Genomic DNA, 17,065 nt, shown 5'->3' with positions numbered 1-17,065 from the left:
TCACACACAGCCTTAATCCACAGCAAAAGTACACTCAAGGGTGTGCTACAGTGTTAAAAGTCCAAATACTCCAACACAGACCTGCAGAGTTTATGTAGAAGTCAATGGCAGGTGTCCCATTTACAGATATCTTGATCTGCACTGGGGTTCATTCAATAATCATCAGACACAGGTTTTGGCTGTCAAATACAAAAAAATCGTATTAATAGGGGGGAAAGTACGAGTGGATTTGATCAGAGTGGTTTTCAGAAAATAGTGAGAACATTTTGGATTTTGATAAATAAACCACCTAAAGTTGCCTATTGTCTTAGTTCTTCACCACTTTGCTCTTTCTATCTTCTTCTATCCATCTCAACTCTTTCCTGTGAATATACCATTCCCAAAACTTAAATGTATTTCCAATAGGTTTACAATATATCAAATTAGTTCGAATTGTTCTATTCGAAGTCGAAGGTCGTAGTCGAAGGTCGAAGTAGCCCATTCGATGGTCGAAGTAGCCATATTCGACCATTCGAAATTCAAACTATTTTTCCTCTATTCCTTCACTCAAACTAAATAAATAGGCCCTGTAGTGAATGAGCAATTTTTTTCACTTTTACAAAGTGCAATGAAATCTGCATTTTCACAAGTGGCAACATTTCTAGAATTTCACCATCCATTTTTTTTACAGCAGGAAAAAAATTACATTTCCATGCGAAAAATACATTTTGCTCAAGAAAAAAAAATGCCCATTCACTCCAATGCATTTGGCCCAATAAAAAAAAAACATTGACTACAATACATTTGGTAATATTCCACCATTTCATGGATTTTTCTTTTGTGAATTCAATAGGGTTGTCTCAGTCATCACTATGGTCATGGAGAATTCAAGTGGGGAGCTAGTTATCCAAAATGGCACTAACATTGACACATAAAGCACAATGACTCCAGTGAATTTGCTTTTGATTGCATCCACCATTCATTTAAGCAATTCATCCCTTTCAATCATGGCAAATACGTCACATAAAAGCTAAACCAATTAATGTATTACAAATTTGCCCAAGTTTTGTGACTCATAGCAACCAATCAGATGCAAGTTTTCAATAAACTGACTTGTGAACAGAAACTGCTGGTTGGTTGCTATAGGTGACGACCAGTAGCAATCATTGCACCTTACAGTTAATCTTTAGAATGACTTAGAGAGTAATATTCTGAGGCAATTTGCAAATTAGTCCAAATTATATAAGCAACCAGGAATAAGAGACTGGAATGAATAGAAGAGAGTATGAACAGAAAAATAAGATAGACAGAGTCAGAAGAAGAAGGCAAATAATTCAAAAACTATTAAAAATAGATACCAAAGACTAAATTAAAAGTGGTTTATAATTGACAATGCTATAACATTTTTAAAGGTGAACCAACCCTTTAAATTACCCAGAAAGAGCAGCCTTATAAGTAATTCAACTAGTCATGCAAAAATCAGTTGTCAGGGGGCATATCGGATCCCAGGGGGGAGAAGTCAGGACCAAGGAGGAAGCTTAGGGGTTAAACTCCAAATACGAGGTAACAGAAGGGATCAGGAGTAATCGTCGTCAAATTCCAGGTGAAGTTCAGTAGGCAGGCAGAAATACAGCAAAATCCAAGTTCAGGCAGGGTCAAGAAGTTCAGGAATCAAGCAGCTCGAATAATAGAAGCACCCAGGAACCAAACAGGAATTCCTACAATTGGGCGTCAAACTGGCGTCCTTGGCATCCCTGTATTTTGAATTTTTGCACCAGGCGTGTGACGTCATCACGGACGGGAGCACCAACTGGCACTCGTGACATCAGTAAAGCTGGTGTCAAGAGCCATTCAGAGGGAGGAAGGTAAAAAAGGATATTAAGTGACTTTTTAGCATTAAGATGACTTAAGAAACAATTAGCATTATTGGAAAATACATTTATTTTATCTCTAGTCATAAGATGGCGAATAAATATCTTATTTGCTTCCTATCTAATATTGCTAATTTATTATAATGAAATTAGAAGTAAAATGGTATGCATGCACAATGCATAAAGTCTTGGCTGATTCAAGAACAGAATCCTTCATTAAGACATCCAGGAATAATCAAATGTTGCCATGCGCTGTGCATTATTGAGCAGATAGCATTCACACATATATCATGAATACAGAACACAGATTATTTTACAGGGATCATGATTTATACTACTCCATGCAAGCACAAAATGACAAATTAAATAATCTATTAAGCTAAACCATTAAACAAGAAGAACCATTTTTTATCAGCCATCATAGTGCAACAAACTTCCCACATTGGGATCATTTACTGCTGTTAATTTTTACAGCATATTAATGAACTTTTAATCACATAAATAAGACAACATAATTTGATATATACATATTTACTTTCGATTGCTGACAAATTATCTAAATGTTACTATGAAGAATATGAAGTTATGTATTTTAAATCTTATTTATTCCATAAAGGATCCCCCTTTATATTTTCAGACTGATATACAGTAAATGGACCAGGTTCAATGACCTGGGCATCCAGATAAGAATAAGGAATTGCAATAGAAGGACTAAGGGCTATACATTTTTTTTCCAGTGCATTTTTATCACTTTTCCTTTTACTTTATTATCTTCAATTCTGCAATTCTGACTTCAAAACTGCTACATGGTAAACCATATTTGAGTGTAAATTTTGAGCATGAAAGCTGCAGAACACAAAATTAAGAAATTCTAAAACTGCAAAAAAAAAAAAAATGATTGGCAGATTTTCTGAAGATGTCCAAAGGTGTACTGACAAATCTGACCTTGTTGCTTTGCAAAATTGTAAAAAAAAAATTCACCAAACACCTTGAAATCAATGGGTGTACAACATTTTTTCTAATTGTGCAACAGTTTTTAAACCATGAACTTTTTTTTTTTTTTTTTACTAATAATTTAATATAGAGTATATTTCTTCTTGGCAAAACACAGTGAAATATTTAGCTCTTCCTAAGTCAATTAGAAAGTGTGGAAACACAAGAAAAAAAAGTCCATGGACTTGAATGCATTTTTCACAAGTAAAATAGAAAAACACCCTGTAATGCTGATGCATTAGGCTTTAGAAAAAAAACTCATAGAAAAACACCTATTGACTCCAATGCATATGGTGCATGTATTAACAAGGCAAAAAACTCCCGTTGACTCCAATGCCTTTAGCAAAATTTTCGTGAAATGTTGCCATTTCATACATTTTCTGTTGGTTTTTAAAATGTTTCGGTAAAGAGAAATATGTTTTGATTTTAACCAATGATGATCCTGTTTTGATATCAGTATTGTCACATGTAAAAAACCAATGTTCTATAAGTCAACCTGTAATAGTTAATGCCATAATTAGGTGGTTTAGAAGTCACCTTAAATTTCTATCAGTCTAGAATTCCAAGAGAGCAAATTGTTCCCACCCAAATATTTATTCAACCAATGATTAGCTTTTTCTCTAAGGAGAATTCTTTTCTTTAAGACATTCAGGGGCACATTTACTTAGCTCGAGTGAAGGATTCGAAGTAAAAAAACTTTGAATTTCGAAGTTTTTTTTGGGTACTTCGACCATCGAATAGGCTACTTCGACCTTCGACTACGACTTCGAATTGAACGATTCGAACGAAAAATCGTTTGACTATTCGACCATTCGATAGTCAAAGTACTGTCTCTTTAAAAAAAAACTTCGACTACCTACTTCGCCAACTAAAACCTACCGAGCACCAATGTTAGCCTATGGGGACCTTCCCCGTAAGCTTTCTAAGCATTTTTTGATTGAAGGATAGTGATGGGCGAATTTGCGCGATTCGCGATACGCCCGCGAAAATTCGCCCGAAAAAATTAGTCAAAAACAAGATGCCGGCGCCGTTTCACAAATTTTTCGCCGGCGCAAATTCACCCAGCACTATTGAAGGAAAATCATTGATCAATGGATTATAATCCTTCGAATCGTTCAATTCGAAGGATTTATTCGTTAGATCAAACGATTTTTCCTTTGATCGTTCGATCAAAAAAAATGAGGTAAATCCTTCGACTTCATTATTTGAAGTCGAAGGATTTTACTTTGATAGTCAAATATAGAGGGTTAATCAACCCTCGATATTCGACCCTTAGTAAATGTGCCCCTTAGTGTACACTGAGAAAAGTTGCTTATCTGTTCACCCTTTGCTATAATACGTCCTGTCCCACTGTGTAAGTTTCCTATGCAGTTGAGATGACAATAAAGATGGTCCAATAGGATCAAACGCAACTCCCATTGACCTCTAAAACACCTTAAGTTTTTCGTTTTTTAACATTAATGAATGTTTTATTTATTTTATTTACTCTTTATTTTATTTTATTTATTTTAATCTTTTATTTAAATTTTTAGAGTTTGAGAGAAAAAAATAGATTCTTGAAAACAACAGAAATTGGAATTTTAGTAAACAGATCCCAAACATTGCAATCAATCCCCACTTGCCTAGAATACCCTAAGCATGTGCAGAAAGGTGCCAAAGCAGCTTTATAACATAATTATTTAAAGAATAAAAATAAAAAATAAATAATAAAAAATAGACAGAAAAATGGCAAATGCAAATATTTCATTTTTGAACTCAATTGACTTTGGTCTTTATTCAATCCAAAGTGTCTATGTAACAATGGAACACTTTCAGTACATATTGAGAACATTTTATGATATATTGTTATAATGTATCAATGCATAATAATTTCCATAATATGTACATAGAAGTGTAAAGGGACAAACTTGTTCTAATTATATAGTGACTATGGTGAAAAATACAATCATTCTTTGATTGAGGACAGGCCTCAAGTTATCCTTTTTTCATTTGTTGTTTTGAGAATGGTCCCAGGGTTGACTGAAACATTGACTCAATAAACACCATTTTAACATTAATTAAACCCAATAGGATTGTTTTGCCTCTAATAAGGATTGACTATATCCTAGCTATGATCAAGTACAAGGTACTGTTTTATTACAGAGAAAATTTATTTTAATAATTTCTAATAATTACTTCTAAGATGAATTGCTTAAAGTGGACCCAACACCCAAACATAAAAATCTGTATAAGACAAGTCCTTTTCAAATTAAATATGAAATCCAATTTCTTTTTTTATTAAAGCATTCATAGCTGTTGTAAACTAATTTAAAAATATCAGCTGTAAATCAAATATTGCCTGCCCCTCCTCTATGCCTAGGGATAGAGGCAGGGCAAGCAATTACTTTCACTTTCCATTCAGCACTTCCTAGATGTCACTGCTCTCCCTACATTCCCCCGTTCTCTTCACCATTTAATTGTGTAGCCAGTGCATGGGGATGGACATTGGGTCCCCCATTCTGGTGCACAAACAAGATTCTGAGATGATACAAGACTTGTCTTAATAACAGTGTCCACAAAATGGCTCCATCCTGCTTGATATAATTATGAGTTCCCAGACTGATGAGAACAAGATTCAAATAATTTATACAGTGTAATTAAAGCTCATTTTGCTTGACTAACATGATAAAATAGGATTTGAAATAATTTTTTTGGGTGACGGGTCCCCTTTAAAATGGAGTCCATGGGAGATGACCTTCCCATAATTAGGAAATTTGGGGATAATGGTTTTATAGATATATGATGGTTGCCATGTATAAACCGAACTCCTGTTATTATGGTTTGAATGCCCCAGTTCATGAAAACAAAGACACATTCACAGCCTGTTGCTGCCTTTTGCTATATTTGCACAGTTTGCTTTGTTTGTCCTTGAATTTACTCAACTCATTTGTTTGTTACTGGCTATCAACCATTTTAGATTTATGAATATACATTTTAATAGATTAGGAAAACATAGCTGCCTTGCTCCCAGTTCTAATTAAATCTTAATGGGCTTTTTCTTAAGCACTGCAGTAACAAAAATCTGTGCTGGACAAATACTTGTTTCAAGCTGAAGTTATTTCAGCAGTTTGTAAATCAGTGAATCTCTATTCTCGTTGTATAGTATGTACTATTTGTTTTTTTCCCCTTAGGCATTGCACTAAAATAATATAACAAAAAATAAAATAACAACTGTATATCTGACCTGGTGTGTCATCCTTTTTCATCTTTGTCCCTTCTGTTTTCTTTCTATTCTTTGCACTGGTTCATTTTATTTTCTAGCTTGAATGTGTGCTAAGGAGGAAGACAATTGTGCCATTATCTTTTGCTCTTTCTTGAAAATTCTCCCTGGCAACATAAACTACCATAAAAAGAGATTTGATTTCTTTTGTATGCTTTGTTTAAAGCTGACTTTAGGATGTGTGGGTGTAATGTAGTAATAGCATCAAATTCTTTTCTGCTGTTTGTTTTGTAATGGTTACTAGAACTAGAGCATCTCTTTTATCCATTTTAAAGTGATTCATTATTGTCCTTGGCAATAATTGTTACATGACAACTACCTATATTATATTACCTTTAGCGGTTTCAAATCAAACAAGCTATGCCATGAGTAAGGAATTGTATAAAAAGCTGGGCAAGGCTAGTGAATAGTGATACGTGAATCTGTCCTGTTTTGCCAAAAAACTTGCAAAACAGCAAAAAATTAGCAAAAGGCATTGAAGTCAATAGGCGACAAATGGGTGTTTTTTCTTGTGGTGACTTTTTTGACTCACATTGTTTGCCACATTCTTGTCTTTTTTGTCGAGGCAAATTTTTGCCACAGTTTTGTGAAAAAAATTGCAGATGAAGTGAGGAATTTTGCAGTGAATCCATGTCTGTAGAATAAATTCACTAATCACTGCATTCTTTTTTCACATTAGTCTTTTTTCTCATCATTTTGTCTATTGTTTATATTAGAAAATGTGATGTTTTAAAAAAAACTACACTTAGGGGCAGATTTATCAAGGGTCGAAGTGAATTTGAGGTAATTTTCGAAGTAAAAAAATTCAAAATTCGAAGTAATTTTTTGGATACTTCGACCATCGAATAGGATACTACAACTTCGAATTTACTTTGAATTCGATTCGAAGTAAAAATAGTTTGAATATTCGACCATTCGATAATCGAAATACTGTTTCTTTAAAAAAACTTCAACTTCAATACTTCGCCAAATTAAACCTGCCGAAGTGCTATGTTAGCCTATGGGGACCTTCTAGACCATTTTTCTAAGTCTTCACACATCAAAGAAAAATCGTTCGATCGTACGCTAAAATCGTTCGATCGAACGATTTTACTGCGATCGTTCGATGGTAAAATTCGGTGAAAAATACTTCAACTTCAATATTCGAATTCGAAGTATTTCAATTTGATGGTCGAATTTTGAAGTATTTTTTACTTCGAAAATTGACCCTTGATAAATCTGCCCCTTACACTAAATAGGGCAATTCTGAAACTGAAAGTAAAGTTACATTCTACTCTTTATAGGAGCATGCTAAAAACAAATAAGCAGTCCACTTAAAAAGAGCCCTGTATAAACAAACCACTCAATTCCACTTGTTAGGATAGGAGATCAAGAGTAGAGGGCTTCTCAGTAGACTGCTGATTTTTTTGACTGCTTATACATACCAAGTACAATGTGACTTTACTTAAATTAATTCAATTAATTTCAGATTTTGTAATTTTTAAAAGTAGCATTCAAAATTTCTTAATTATGCTAGGATAAGACTGTTAAACCCAAGTACATTCTGTCAGCAAATCATGGCTTAAGTTTCTTGTGTGTTACAGTAAAACATATTAAACAGATTTATTCAACTAAGGAAACAGTGTGTGGAACTCATGCATTATGCATATTGCAATCATACACTCAGGTGGACATATCATTAGCACAGCAAGATCTAACTAAGTAAATCAGTCATTAATCAAACTCTCTGTGCTTCAAAGCTGTACAGTAGATCACTTACACCACATAACATAGCAGTTGGTACACTTTTGATGTATGCTATACTGTTTTGTTTCATTTAGCAACGAGTACACAGCTGTCTTTCTAGAAATGTTTGAAGAAATGTAAATTGCATTGAGGAAGGATTAAAAATCCTTCAGTTACTTAATCGAAAATCAAGAAGGACTACTTATACATTACCAGATAAAAAAAAAAGCATTACACTGGCTATTATGAAAGAGGCAAACCAGTTCTGCAGAATTTAGGAATATGTTGATTAGTTCGAGGTTAAAGAGGTTAATCCGCCTCAATACAAAAGTGTCATGTTGATAACACTTAAGCACTGGTTAAAAGAACTAAAAGCAAGCATTTTTCTACGTTGTTCTTCTAGGCAATGATGTCTACAAATGGCCAATACCCATGTATATATCTATATATATTTATAAATATATATATATATTTTTTTTTTTTGCTGCCATTAAATATGTATAGTGTATATATAGAATTGAAAAGTTAAAATACAAACCAATGCGATTTGCATCAGCATTTAATAATCAGTAGTATTAGTTTCTATGACATGTGACTCTCATTTCTGCTGGTACAATGACCCCTAAAATTAGCTTCTCAACAGCTTCCCAGAGCACACGGGCATGTGCATGTCACTGACATTTTTAACAAAATTTGAGCTGGTGACCCCCTCTGCACAATCACAAGGACTAAATCAAGTGTTACTGTATATATGGATGGAAAACATTGTTAGGGCTGGTACAACAGGGATTTCTATTGGTTCCTTTTTTTTCATGAATAATTTGAAGGATGACATTAAGGGGCAGATTTACATAGGGTAGAATATCGAGGGTTAATTAACCCTCGATATTCGACTGCCGAATGTAAATCCTTCGACTTCGAATATCGAAGTCGATGGATTTACCGCAAATAGTACGATCGAACAATCGAACGAAAAATTGATTAAAATCTTTCGATTCGAAGGATTTTAATCCATTGATCTAACGATTTTTCTTCGACCCAAAAATTGTTAGAAAGCCTATGGGGACCTTCCCCATAGGCTAACATTGCACCTCGGTAGGTTTTAAGTGGCGAAGTAGGGGGTTGAAGTTTTTTTTAAAGAGATAGTCCTTTGACTATCGAATGGTCGAATAGTTGAACGATTTTTAGTTCGAATCGTTTGATTCAAAGTCGTAGTCGTAGTCGAAGGTCGAAGTAGCCAATTTGATGGTCAAAGTAGCCAAAAAAAACCATTCGAAATTCGAAGTTTTTTTTATTCTATTACTTCACTCGAGCTAAGTAAATGGGCCCCTAAAAGTAATGTAACTGTGTTTTCCAATTCATGCCATTCATAATAGAATGGGATATAAACATTTGCAAGCTGATTACCACTCAATGACTTTGGGGCACATTAAAATGTGAGATTTGAAGTGTTATCCATTTTCTATTCATTCCTATTGGGTTTTAAATTGGAGTTAAAGTCAATCACAATTAAATGAACTTTTTCTGCTTCAAAAAACATCCAATCATAACTATTTTCCAATTGTTCAATTTCAATAAATATTTTTTGTGTATGCTGCTTTTACTAAATGCATCAAATATGTATTTCTTTTTTTCCATGGTCTATTTGATGCAGGATGCTCCCCATCTTCTTTTCTGCTGATTCACTGCACATGCTCTGTGCTGCTGTCACTTACTGAGCTTAGGGACCCACTCACAATATACAGTACACATAGAATAGAAATGTCACAATATAAGGCTGATTAGTAATCAATACAGATAATTATTACATGGCAGCACAGAAACCAGTGCAATTAGCATCAGAATTTAATAATCAGCAAACCTGTAGCATCAGCTTATATTACAGCCAGGGAAGCTCATTTTCTGCTGGATAATTAGTGACGAGCCCTAAGCTTAGCTTCTCAACAGCTGCTCAGAGCCCACTGAGCATGTGAGTGTCACATACACTTTCCAAGATGGTGACCCCCTGTGAAAAGTTTGAAGTCCTGGGTCATGGCTGCTATTAAGAAGCTGAAACTTTAGGCTGGTGCAATAAGTTTATTATATAAAATATGGCATTTTTAGCAACATTTATTTTTAGTTCTCCTGTAAGTTTGTGAAATCACCTCATTTGGTAGTTATTAAAGTTGACCATGGATCCCTTTGGTCAACCACTGGTTCTACTCAAGTGGAGGGCGATTATCAATTTAAAGGTTTTAGAGTTTTTTAAAACTATGAATAAACTCATTTTCTTTAAAACTACAAATGTATAAAAAGTAGGAGCAAACAAATGAAAAACGTGGCTGTACAATGTGCTATAGAATGCAAAAAACTTTAACACCTCTACAAATTTAGGACAATTACTGTTGAAAAAAATCAGAAAACCTCTAACAGTTCAAACTGATCGAAACTCTTCCAATTGGATCATTGCAGCTCCCATTGCCTTGTGTATGACTTTTTTTACTTGGCAGATTTTTTTATAAAAGTTTGTATAAAAGTTTTTTTACGCTGATTTAAAAATCGAGAATTTTAAGAGATTTAAAGAAAAAAAAAACCCACACATGTTAGAGATTTGTGAGAAAAATAGAAATTTGAATATTAGTAAATAGGCCCCATCACTATATGTATCTGTTTTCAGATTTATGGTCTATACATAGCTGATTAATGTTTTGCTCTGTACCAACATCAGCATATGTATCTGTTTTTAGCTTCACAGTCTAACAGCTAAGCTTCTCATGACAGTTTTAGAAAATTGCAATGGTTTTCTAACTGTTACCAAGGTGGTTGTACAAAGTGGTGTCATTTTATTCCATTTTATCAAATCATCATGCCATTCTAAAAGTGGTACGATCTGACAGTAAAATATACTATATTTAAAGATGTGTCAAGAAAAAGTATAATATTGGCCATTTAAAATATCAATTTAATGGAAATCTACCATCATTTTCTTAGACCAAAACATTCCTTACTACAAAGCATTATTGTACTTTGTGTCCTAAAATGCATCAATAATGTGAAATAACTATACAAATATTATCTACTTTTAACAACTCACATCAACACTAAAACATATTCCCATTCAGACTGCTGCATTAAAAAGGAGAAGATACTTTATAAAATAAAAATTGCCAGTGACCATTGCTTTCCAACATAATAGAATCTAAATCTGTCTAAAGAATACAAATGAAAAATCTGTCATGTGTCAAAAGCTTACAAGCTCCTTATCATGACTAAAAAGAAGGCTATTATGAAGAAATAGTTACTGTACATAGTTAATTTGGGTTGACATCAAGTACATTAACCCTTCCAAATGAACTCCAGTGCATATACATTACATACACATGCCTACACAGACCTATCAATACTTATACTAAACTCATTATAGATCTAAAGACCACAATATCCTTGGATATTATACTCTCCCAATAAGTAATTTAACTTACTCTTAAAGCCACTATTAGAAACTGCCATAACAACATCACCCAGCAGGGTATTCCATTACCTCATTTCCCTCACTGTGAAGAACAACCTATGTTGCTTCAATTCTAAAGCGGTGTCCTCTAAATCATGTGCCTTTTCCCCAAAAACAATCCCCAAACCCTCTCCTCGTGGCTTAATTCTTCTGTTCCTTTTACCTATATGGTTGCACATCTTTGTGCTCCCAAAATCTCATTAATATCCTTCTTAAGGACTGTGGCCCAAAACAGCACTGCATACTCAAAGTTAGGCCTAAAAAGCTCTAAAGAGAAAAATTATGTTTTTTTTTTATCCTTTGAATTAAGCCCTAACTTGTGCAAGACAGTACTTTTTTCTTAGTATCCATTAAGTGACTCTGCCAAGAGTTACACAGTTTGTTATACACAAAACTCCCCAAATCCTTCTCATGTGTGGCACATTGCTTGTGAATTTTCTCTTTATCTAATGGAGACAATTAGCATAAAAAGGGTGATGTTGATTGTGATTTATAAGTAGCTTTTCTATCTTTATAATGGGAGTTTGCCAGCCTGAACCTGGTGAATTAGACTTTGGCGAAAAGGATAACAAATAGAAATGTTCACACTTTCATCTGAGTGAAAATTCACCTGCTAAAATGGCATGAAAGTTCTCTAGTGCTGAGGTTTTTGTCTCATTTGCCTTATTGTAAGTTTGCGATGTTGCTGTTAATTGTCATCTTGTCAAATTTTCACCAGTAAAACACAAATTGCTCTTTAGTAAATCTGTCCCATAAGGAGAAGGAGAACACACTGCAATTTGGTGAATATCTTGCATCAATGTTATTTCTACTGAAGTTCATAACCTTGCGTTAATAAACATTAAACCTCATTTGCCAATTTGTTACTGAATTCTCCCTCAGTAAAGTTGCAACATCTTGAATGGAACTTATGGTTTTTCACAATTTAGTAAAACAAACACATTGCTTACAATGCCAAATTCAAGGTCAATTTAAACAAATTAAAAAGCATGATGATGATGATGATGCGTGTTAGTACTACATTGAACTAAATGGTGTTTAATTCCTTATCCTCTTTGATAAACATGTTAATTTTCTCTGCCCAAATCAATCATGTCTGGTCATGGTCTTCTATTCTATATTTTCTATAAGGATCTGAGCAAAAATTGGAATATAAGGGGCAGCTATATTACAAATAAGGTTCCGTACTGATATATGAAATGTGTTATCATCATTTATTTATATCGCGCCGACAAGTTACACAGTGTTTATAGGTGATTTATCAATCAAATATCATTATATAAAAAGCTTCACTTTTTAGGTGATCAATCGTATTATAAAGGTAATCTTTGATAAGAAGGCACCATGGGAATGCAAAGCAACTTTGGCCATTAGTTCACATACCACAAATGAAAGGTGTAATAAAAAACAACAACATGAATTAAGAGAAAGGAACAACATAGTTAGGAGGACAGTCTTTATTTCATATTGATACATTATTAATTTGCCATGCAATAATGATAAGGAATTTGTGATAGGTAACCTACTGTACTTCCTTGTATGAATAAATATAAAAGAAATAAGGGCCTCCTAATCATATTAGGAAAGGTTTTCACCTTCAACACCACAAAGGTTTGTTCACCAGAATAGGAGTCAAAGTATGGAATGAAAGTATGGAATTCTGCAACAAGATTTTAGGTTTAATGGATTCATTGTTCAGAATTTTTATAATTTAACTTTAAAAAAGAAAATATACTGAGTTTTTTTTAGTTTACGGCCTTAAAAATCAAAATGTTCTCCTTTATTTTGGGAAAAATAAGTCTTAATTTTGGGTTGTATCACCTTACACCATCTTGGTGGATTTACATGAATGAAAGGGCTAATGTGATTTAGGAAAAATAAGCAAATGGATAAGCAGATAAATGGTAAACTCTTCTCAGTTATCAAAAGCATAATTAAAACCTTAAAAATACCCTAAAACAGCTATTCTTCCACATGCTGAGTTTGTAGATTGTAGATTATTGCTTAGAAAGGGGTGGTGCACACTCTCAGCCTGACTGCCTAAAGAGAGATGGTATAAATCAATAGATATCAATACAAATAATAATTTGTTCAGCTTGTCAGGTTTGGAATAATGTGGTGTTTAGATTTATCAGAACTTACAAGTGCAAATCAATATTGTAAACAACTCCAAAGAGAATTATATTTCATTTGTTATTATTTATTATTTATATATTTTTTTTTGTGTGTCTCTGAAACACAATTGCTTGCTTGAAACAGGCATAAATAATGAAAGATCGACACACAAATTGTACCAAATTGTAACACTACCAAATTCACATATATAATGCATTATTTGTACAGGATAATGATAAATCTGTAAAAAGATAAGCAGATACATCATCTTTACACTTTGATTGTAAGCTCTGTGGCTTTCTCCTGTTCTTTGAAATTAAATTAAATTTAACTGCAGTGTTTGTCTCCCTTGATGTGCAAAAATGATGCTTGCACCCATAAACATAAAGATACAGTATGCATCAGGGGTCCCCAACCTTTTTTACCTGTGAGCCACATTCAAGTGTAAAATAATGTTGAAAGAGCAATATAAGCATGCAAAAAGTTAATGGGGCTTCCAAATAAGGGCAGTGATTGGGCATTGGTAGCTTCTATCTTGACTTGCAGCCAACAGGAGGCTTTGCTTGGCAATACACATAGTTTTTATGCAACTATATCAAAGCAGAAATTTATGTTAACTCACTTCAGCCATTTATTAGTGCAAAATCACCCAAATCAAACAATGTTAAATTATTTATTCCTTACATATCACTTGGCAGTGTTCCTTTATTGTCTCCACACCTCATACAGGCCACACCCTCCATTGTCTCCATACCCCATACAGGCCACACCCTCTTGGACATTATTTTTATATTATTGACTAATGCTATTGGACCCATGCATGATACTCACTCCTAGATAGCATATAACCATATTATATTTGATATAAAGTTTTTATGCAACTACAGCTTCCCTTTAAGCCAATAATTAAAAAATATGCACCTGCTTGGAGAGCAACATAGAAGTTGGAGGGCAGCATGTTGCTCACAAGCCACTGGTTGGGGATCACTGATTTGCATACATAACTGAAAGTTGCATATATGTTACAGATATCCAGTGTAGGGTGCTAATTATCTTAAATATTGTAGTTTTGTGCCAAAAAAAGTGAAATGAGCGGATTTAGTAGATTGTACTAGTCTTCTGTATCACAAAAAGGATTATACAGTATAATAATTTTATATTTGCGACAGAAAAACCAACAATATTTTTTATTCATTCCAGAAACACCATGTGATGGACAGTTTTTATTATCAGAAGCTTCTGGAACATTTCATTCAAAAAATTACCCACAGTTATATGAACCAAACCTTTCCTGTCGATGGATTATAAGGTAATGCTGTTGAATTTTAAAATGAAGGTTAAATAATGGTCAAATGGTTGACTTTCCTCCTGCAAAAAATAAGTCTACATTAACTTTACAGTACAATTTTATATAGAGTTCACTAAAGCAATTTACAATAAACCATAGTCTGGCTTAATTATAATATAAAATATGCCTATGGTCCCTGGTTCTGGTCTATTTTGATAACCAAGCAACCAAGAGGCATGATTACTTAAATACATTCTGTCTTGGCCAGACCAAAACAAGGAAAGCAGAAAAAGCTGTTTATTTATCCATGCCATAAGAAATTTAAAGAATTTCTGGCTTTGGTGTACCTGTTTGAAAACAATGATTTGAAATGATTATTTTAAAGTGTATGTCCCTTTAAAAAAATGAACTTTTTATATTCATAGGCACAAACTTCCACTGTCCAGTTCTTCCACTATCAACTGTAGGAAAGTTCCTCCTCTTGGCAATAAATCAATAAATTAATTAACCCTCGATATTCGACTGCCGAATTGAAATCCTTCGACTTCGAATATCGAAGTCGAAGGATTTAGCAATATTCCTACGATCGAAGGAATAATCATTCGATCGAACGATTAAATCCTTCGAATCGAACGATTCGAAGGATTTTAATCCATCGATCGTAGGATTTTCCTTCGATCAGAAAATTGTTAGGAAGCCTGTGGGGACCTTCCCCATAGGCTAACATTGGCCTCGGTAGGTTTTAGGTGGTGAACTAGGGGGTCGTTTTTTTTTTAAAGAGACAGTCCTTCGACTATCGAATGTTCGAATAGTCGAACGATTTTCACTTCGAATCATTCGATTCGAAGTCGAAGTAGTAGTCGAAGGTCAAAGTAGCCTATTCGATGGTCGAAGTAGCCAAAAAAAACATTCGAAATTCAAAGTTTTTTTTCCTCTATTTTCCTCTATTCCTTCACTCGAGCTAAGTAAATGGGCCCCTATGTATTATATGTGACAGTAACTGGTCATAGTTCCTTGGAAAAAATGGAAAACGCTGCAGAAAAGTGGAAGACAAAACCTAATATGCATGAAAATAATACAGCCAAATAGTTTTTCAACAATTAACAATTTAGCCTCATAAATAAATATTTCAAAAGATTACAGCATGTATGTGTGTGTATATATATATATATATATATATACAATCAAAGTCCTAGCGCACACCATCCATGAGTAACTCCAAAAACTAGATCACATACCTGGGTGCTACGCTGAAAAAGCTGCATTATCCAAATTCCACTGACAAAAGGTCCTGATAAAGGTCTTGATAAAGGTCTTAGAAAAAGACCGAAATGTTGGCCGGTTCCTGTTTTAAACTTATTTAATAAATATGGAGTTTTAAACTGAAAAATCCTGGTGTGCACCTTATTGTCAGTGGAATATATATATATATATATATATATATATATATATATATATATATATATATATATATATATATATATATATATATATATATATATATATATATATATATATATATATATATATATATATATATATATATATATATACCATGTAAGTATATTTGGCCAGGCCAAATTGGGTGCTCTAGACTTGCCTCCATGTAATATTCTGCCTGAAGTTGAACCAGTAACCTGGCGTTTCCATGCTTTCTGCATTACCTCTGCCCAATGTACTGTAGGTCCTGGGTGAGTTAATCCTTTCTGTTTCTGTTTTTGACTGCTGCCTGTACTGACCTCTGCCTGTTTTTGACAATTCTCTTGGATCTCGTTATTGTACTGCGCTACTGTTGGTTTTGATCCCGGCCTTTTCCACAACTACTCTCTCTCTCTGTTCCCCATCCTTCCTTTTTATATTACGGTTCCCTTGCTTGCCCAGAACTCCTCCTTGGTCTTCTCACTTTAAGACCTGGAGACATCTGAGTAGCACAGGGCTCCTACCGAAGTGAAAGACAGTTGATAGAGGCAGAAGCATGAGCCGACACCGGGACTTTGTTCTGGGTTTTGGGATACCATACTTTACACTTCACCCTTGATCCCCTCTCATACGCCATGGTGAGGAGCACCAAGGTTGGGGAGTGGCTTGACAAGGGATGCGGGTGACAAAGTGGAGTGGTAATTCAATGCACAATCACTGCAATATGGGTAGGCAGGAGGTAGATGAGCTGAACTAGGTAGGCAGGTACTTGACATATGAGCCTAGTGCCCTAGGAATGTATCTCTTCTGCTTACCCCTAGTTCCAGCCCTGATGACCCTCTACTTTTACAGTACTCATATCATATAAAAATCCAGTTTGATTGCTTTCACATTTGAGGCAGGAAGTGATGCCTTCTAGCATATTC

General features: G+C 34.2%; 1 protein-coding gene across 2 annotated transcripts in view; it reads left to right on the top strand.

Annotated features, from left to right (window-relative positions):
• LOC108709213 (enteropeptidase) overlaps positions 1–17,065 on the top strand; it is a 163,199-nt gene that overhangs the window by 34,078 nt on the left and 112,056 nt on the right. For both annotated transcript variants that reach the window (XM_041583376.1, XM_018248858.2), the window contains exon 8: positions 14,633–14,741. In XM_041583376.1, the coding sequence (XP_041439310.1) occupies positions 14,633–14,741 (109 nt within the window). The remainder of the gene's footprint in view (positions 1–14,632; positions 14,742–17,065) is intronic.

The sequence above is a fragment of the Xenopus laevis genome, chromosome 2S (assembly GCF_017654675.1).
Source record: "Xenopus laevis strain J_2021 chromosome 2S, Xenopus_laevis_v10.1, whole genome shotgun sequence".
Taxonomy (NCBI): Eukaryota; Metazoa; Chordata; class Amphibia; order Anura; family Pipidae; genus Xenopus; species Xenopus laevis.
The sequence above is the reverse complement of the archived record's forward strand: the minus strand, read 5'-3'. Positions and strand labels throughout refer to the sequence as shown.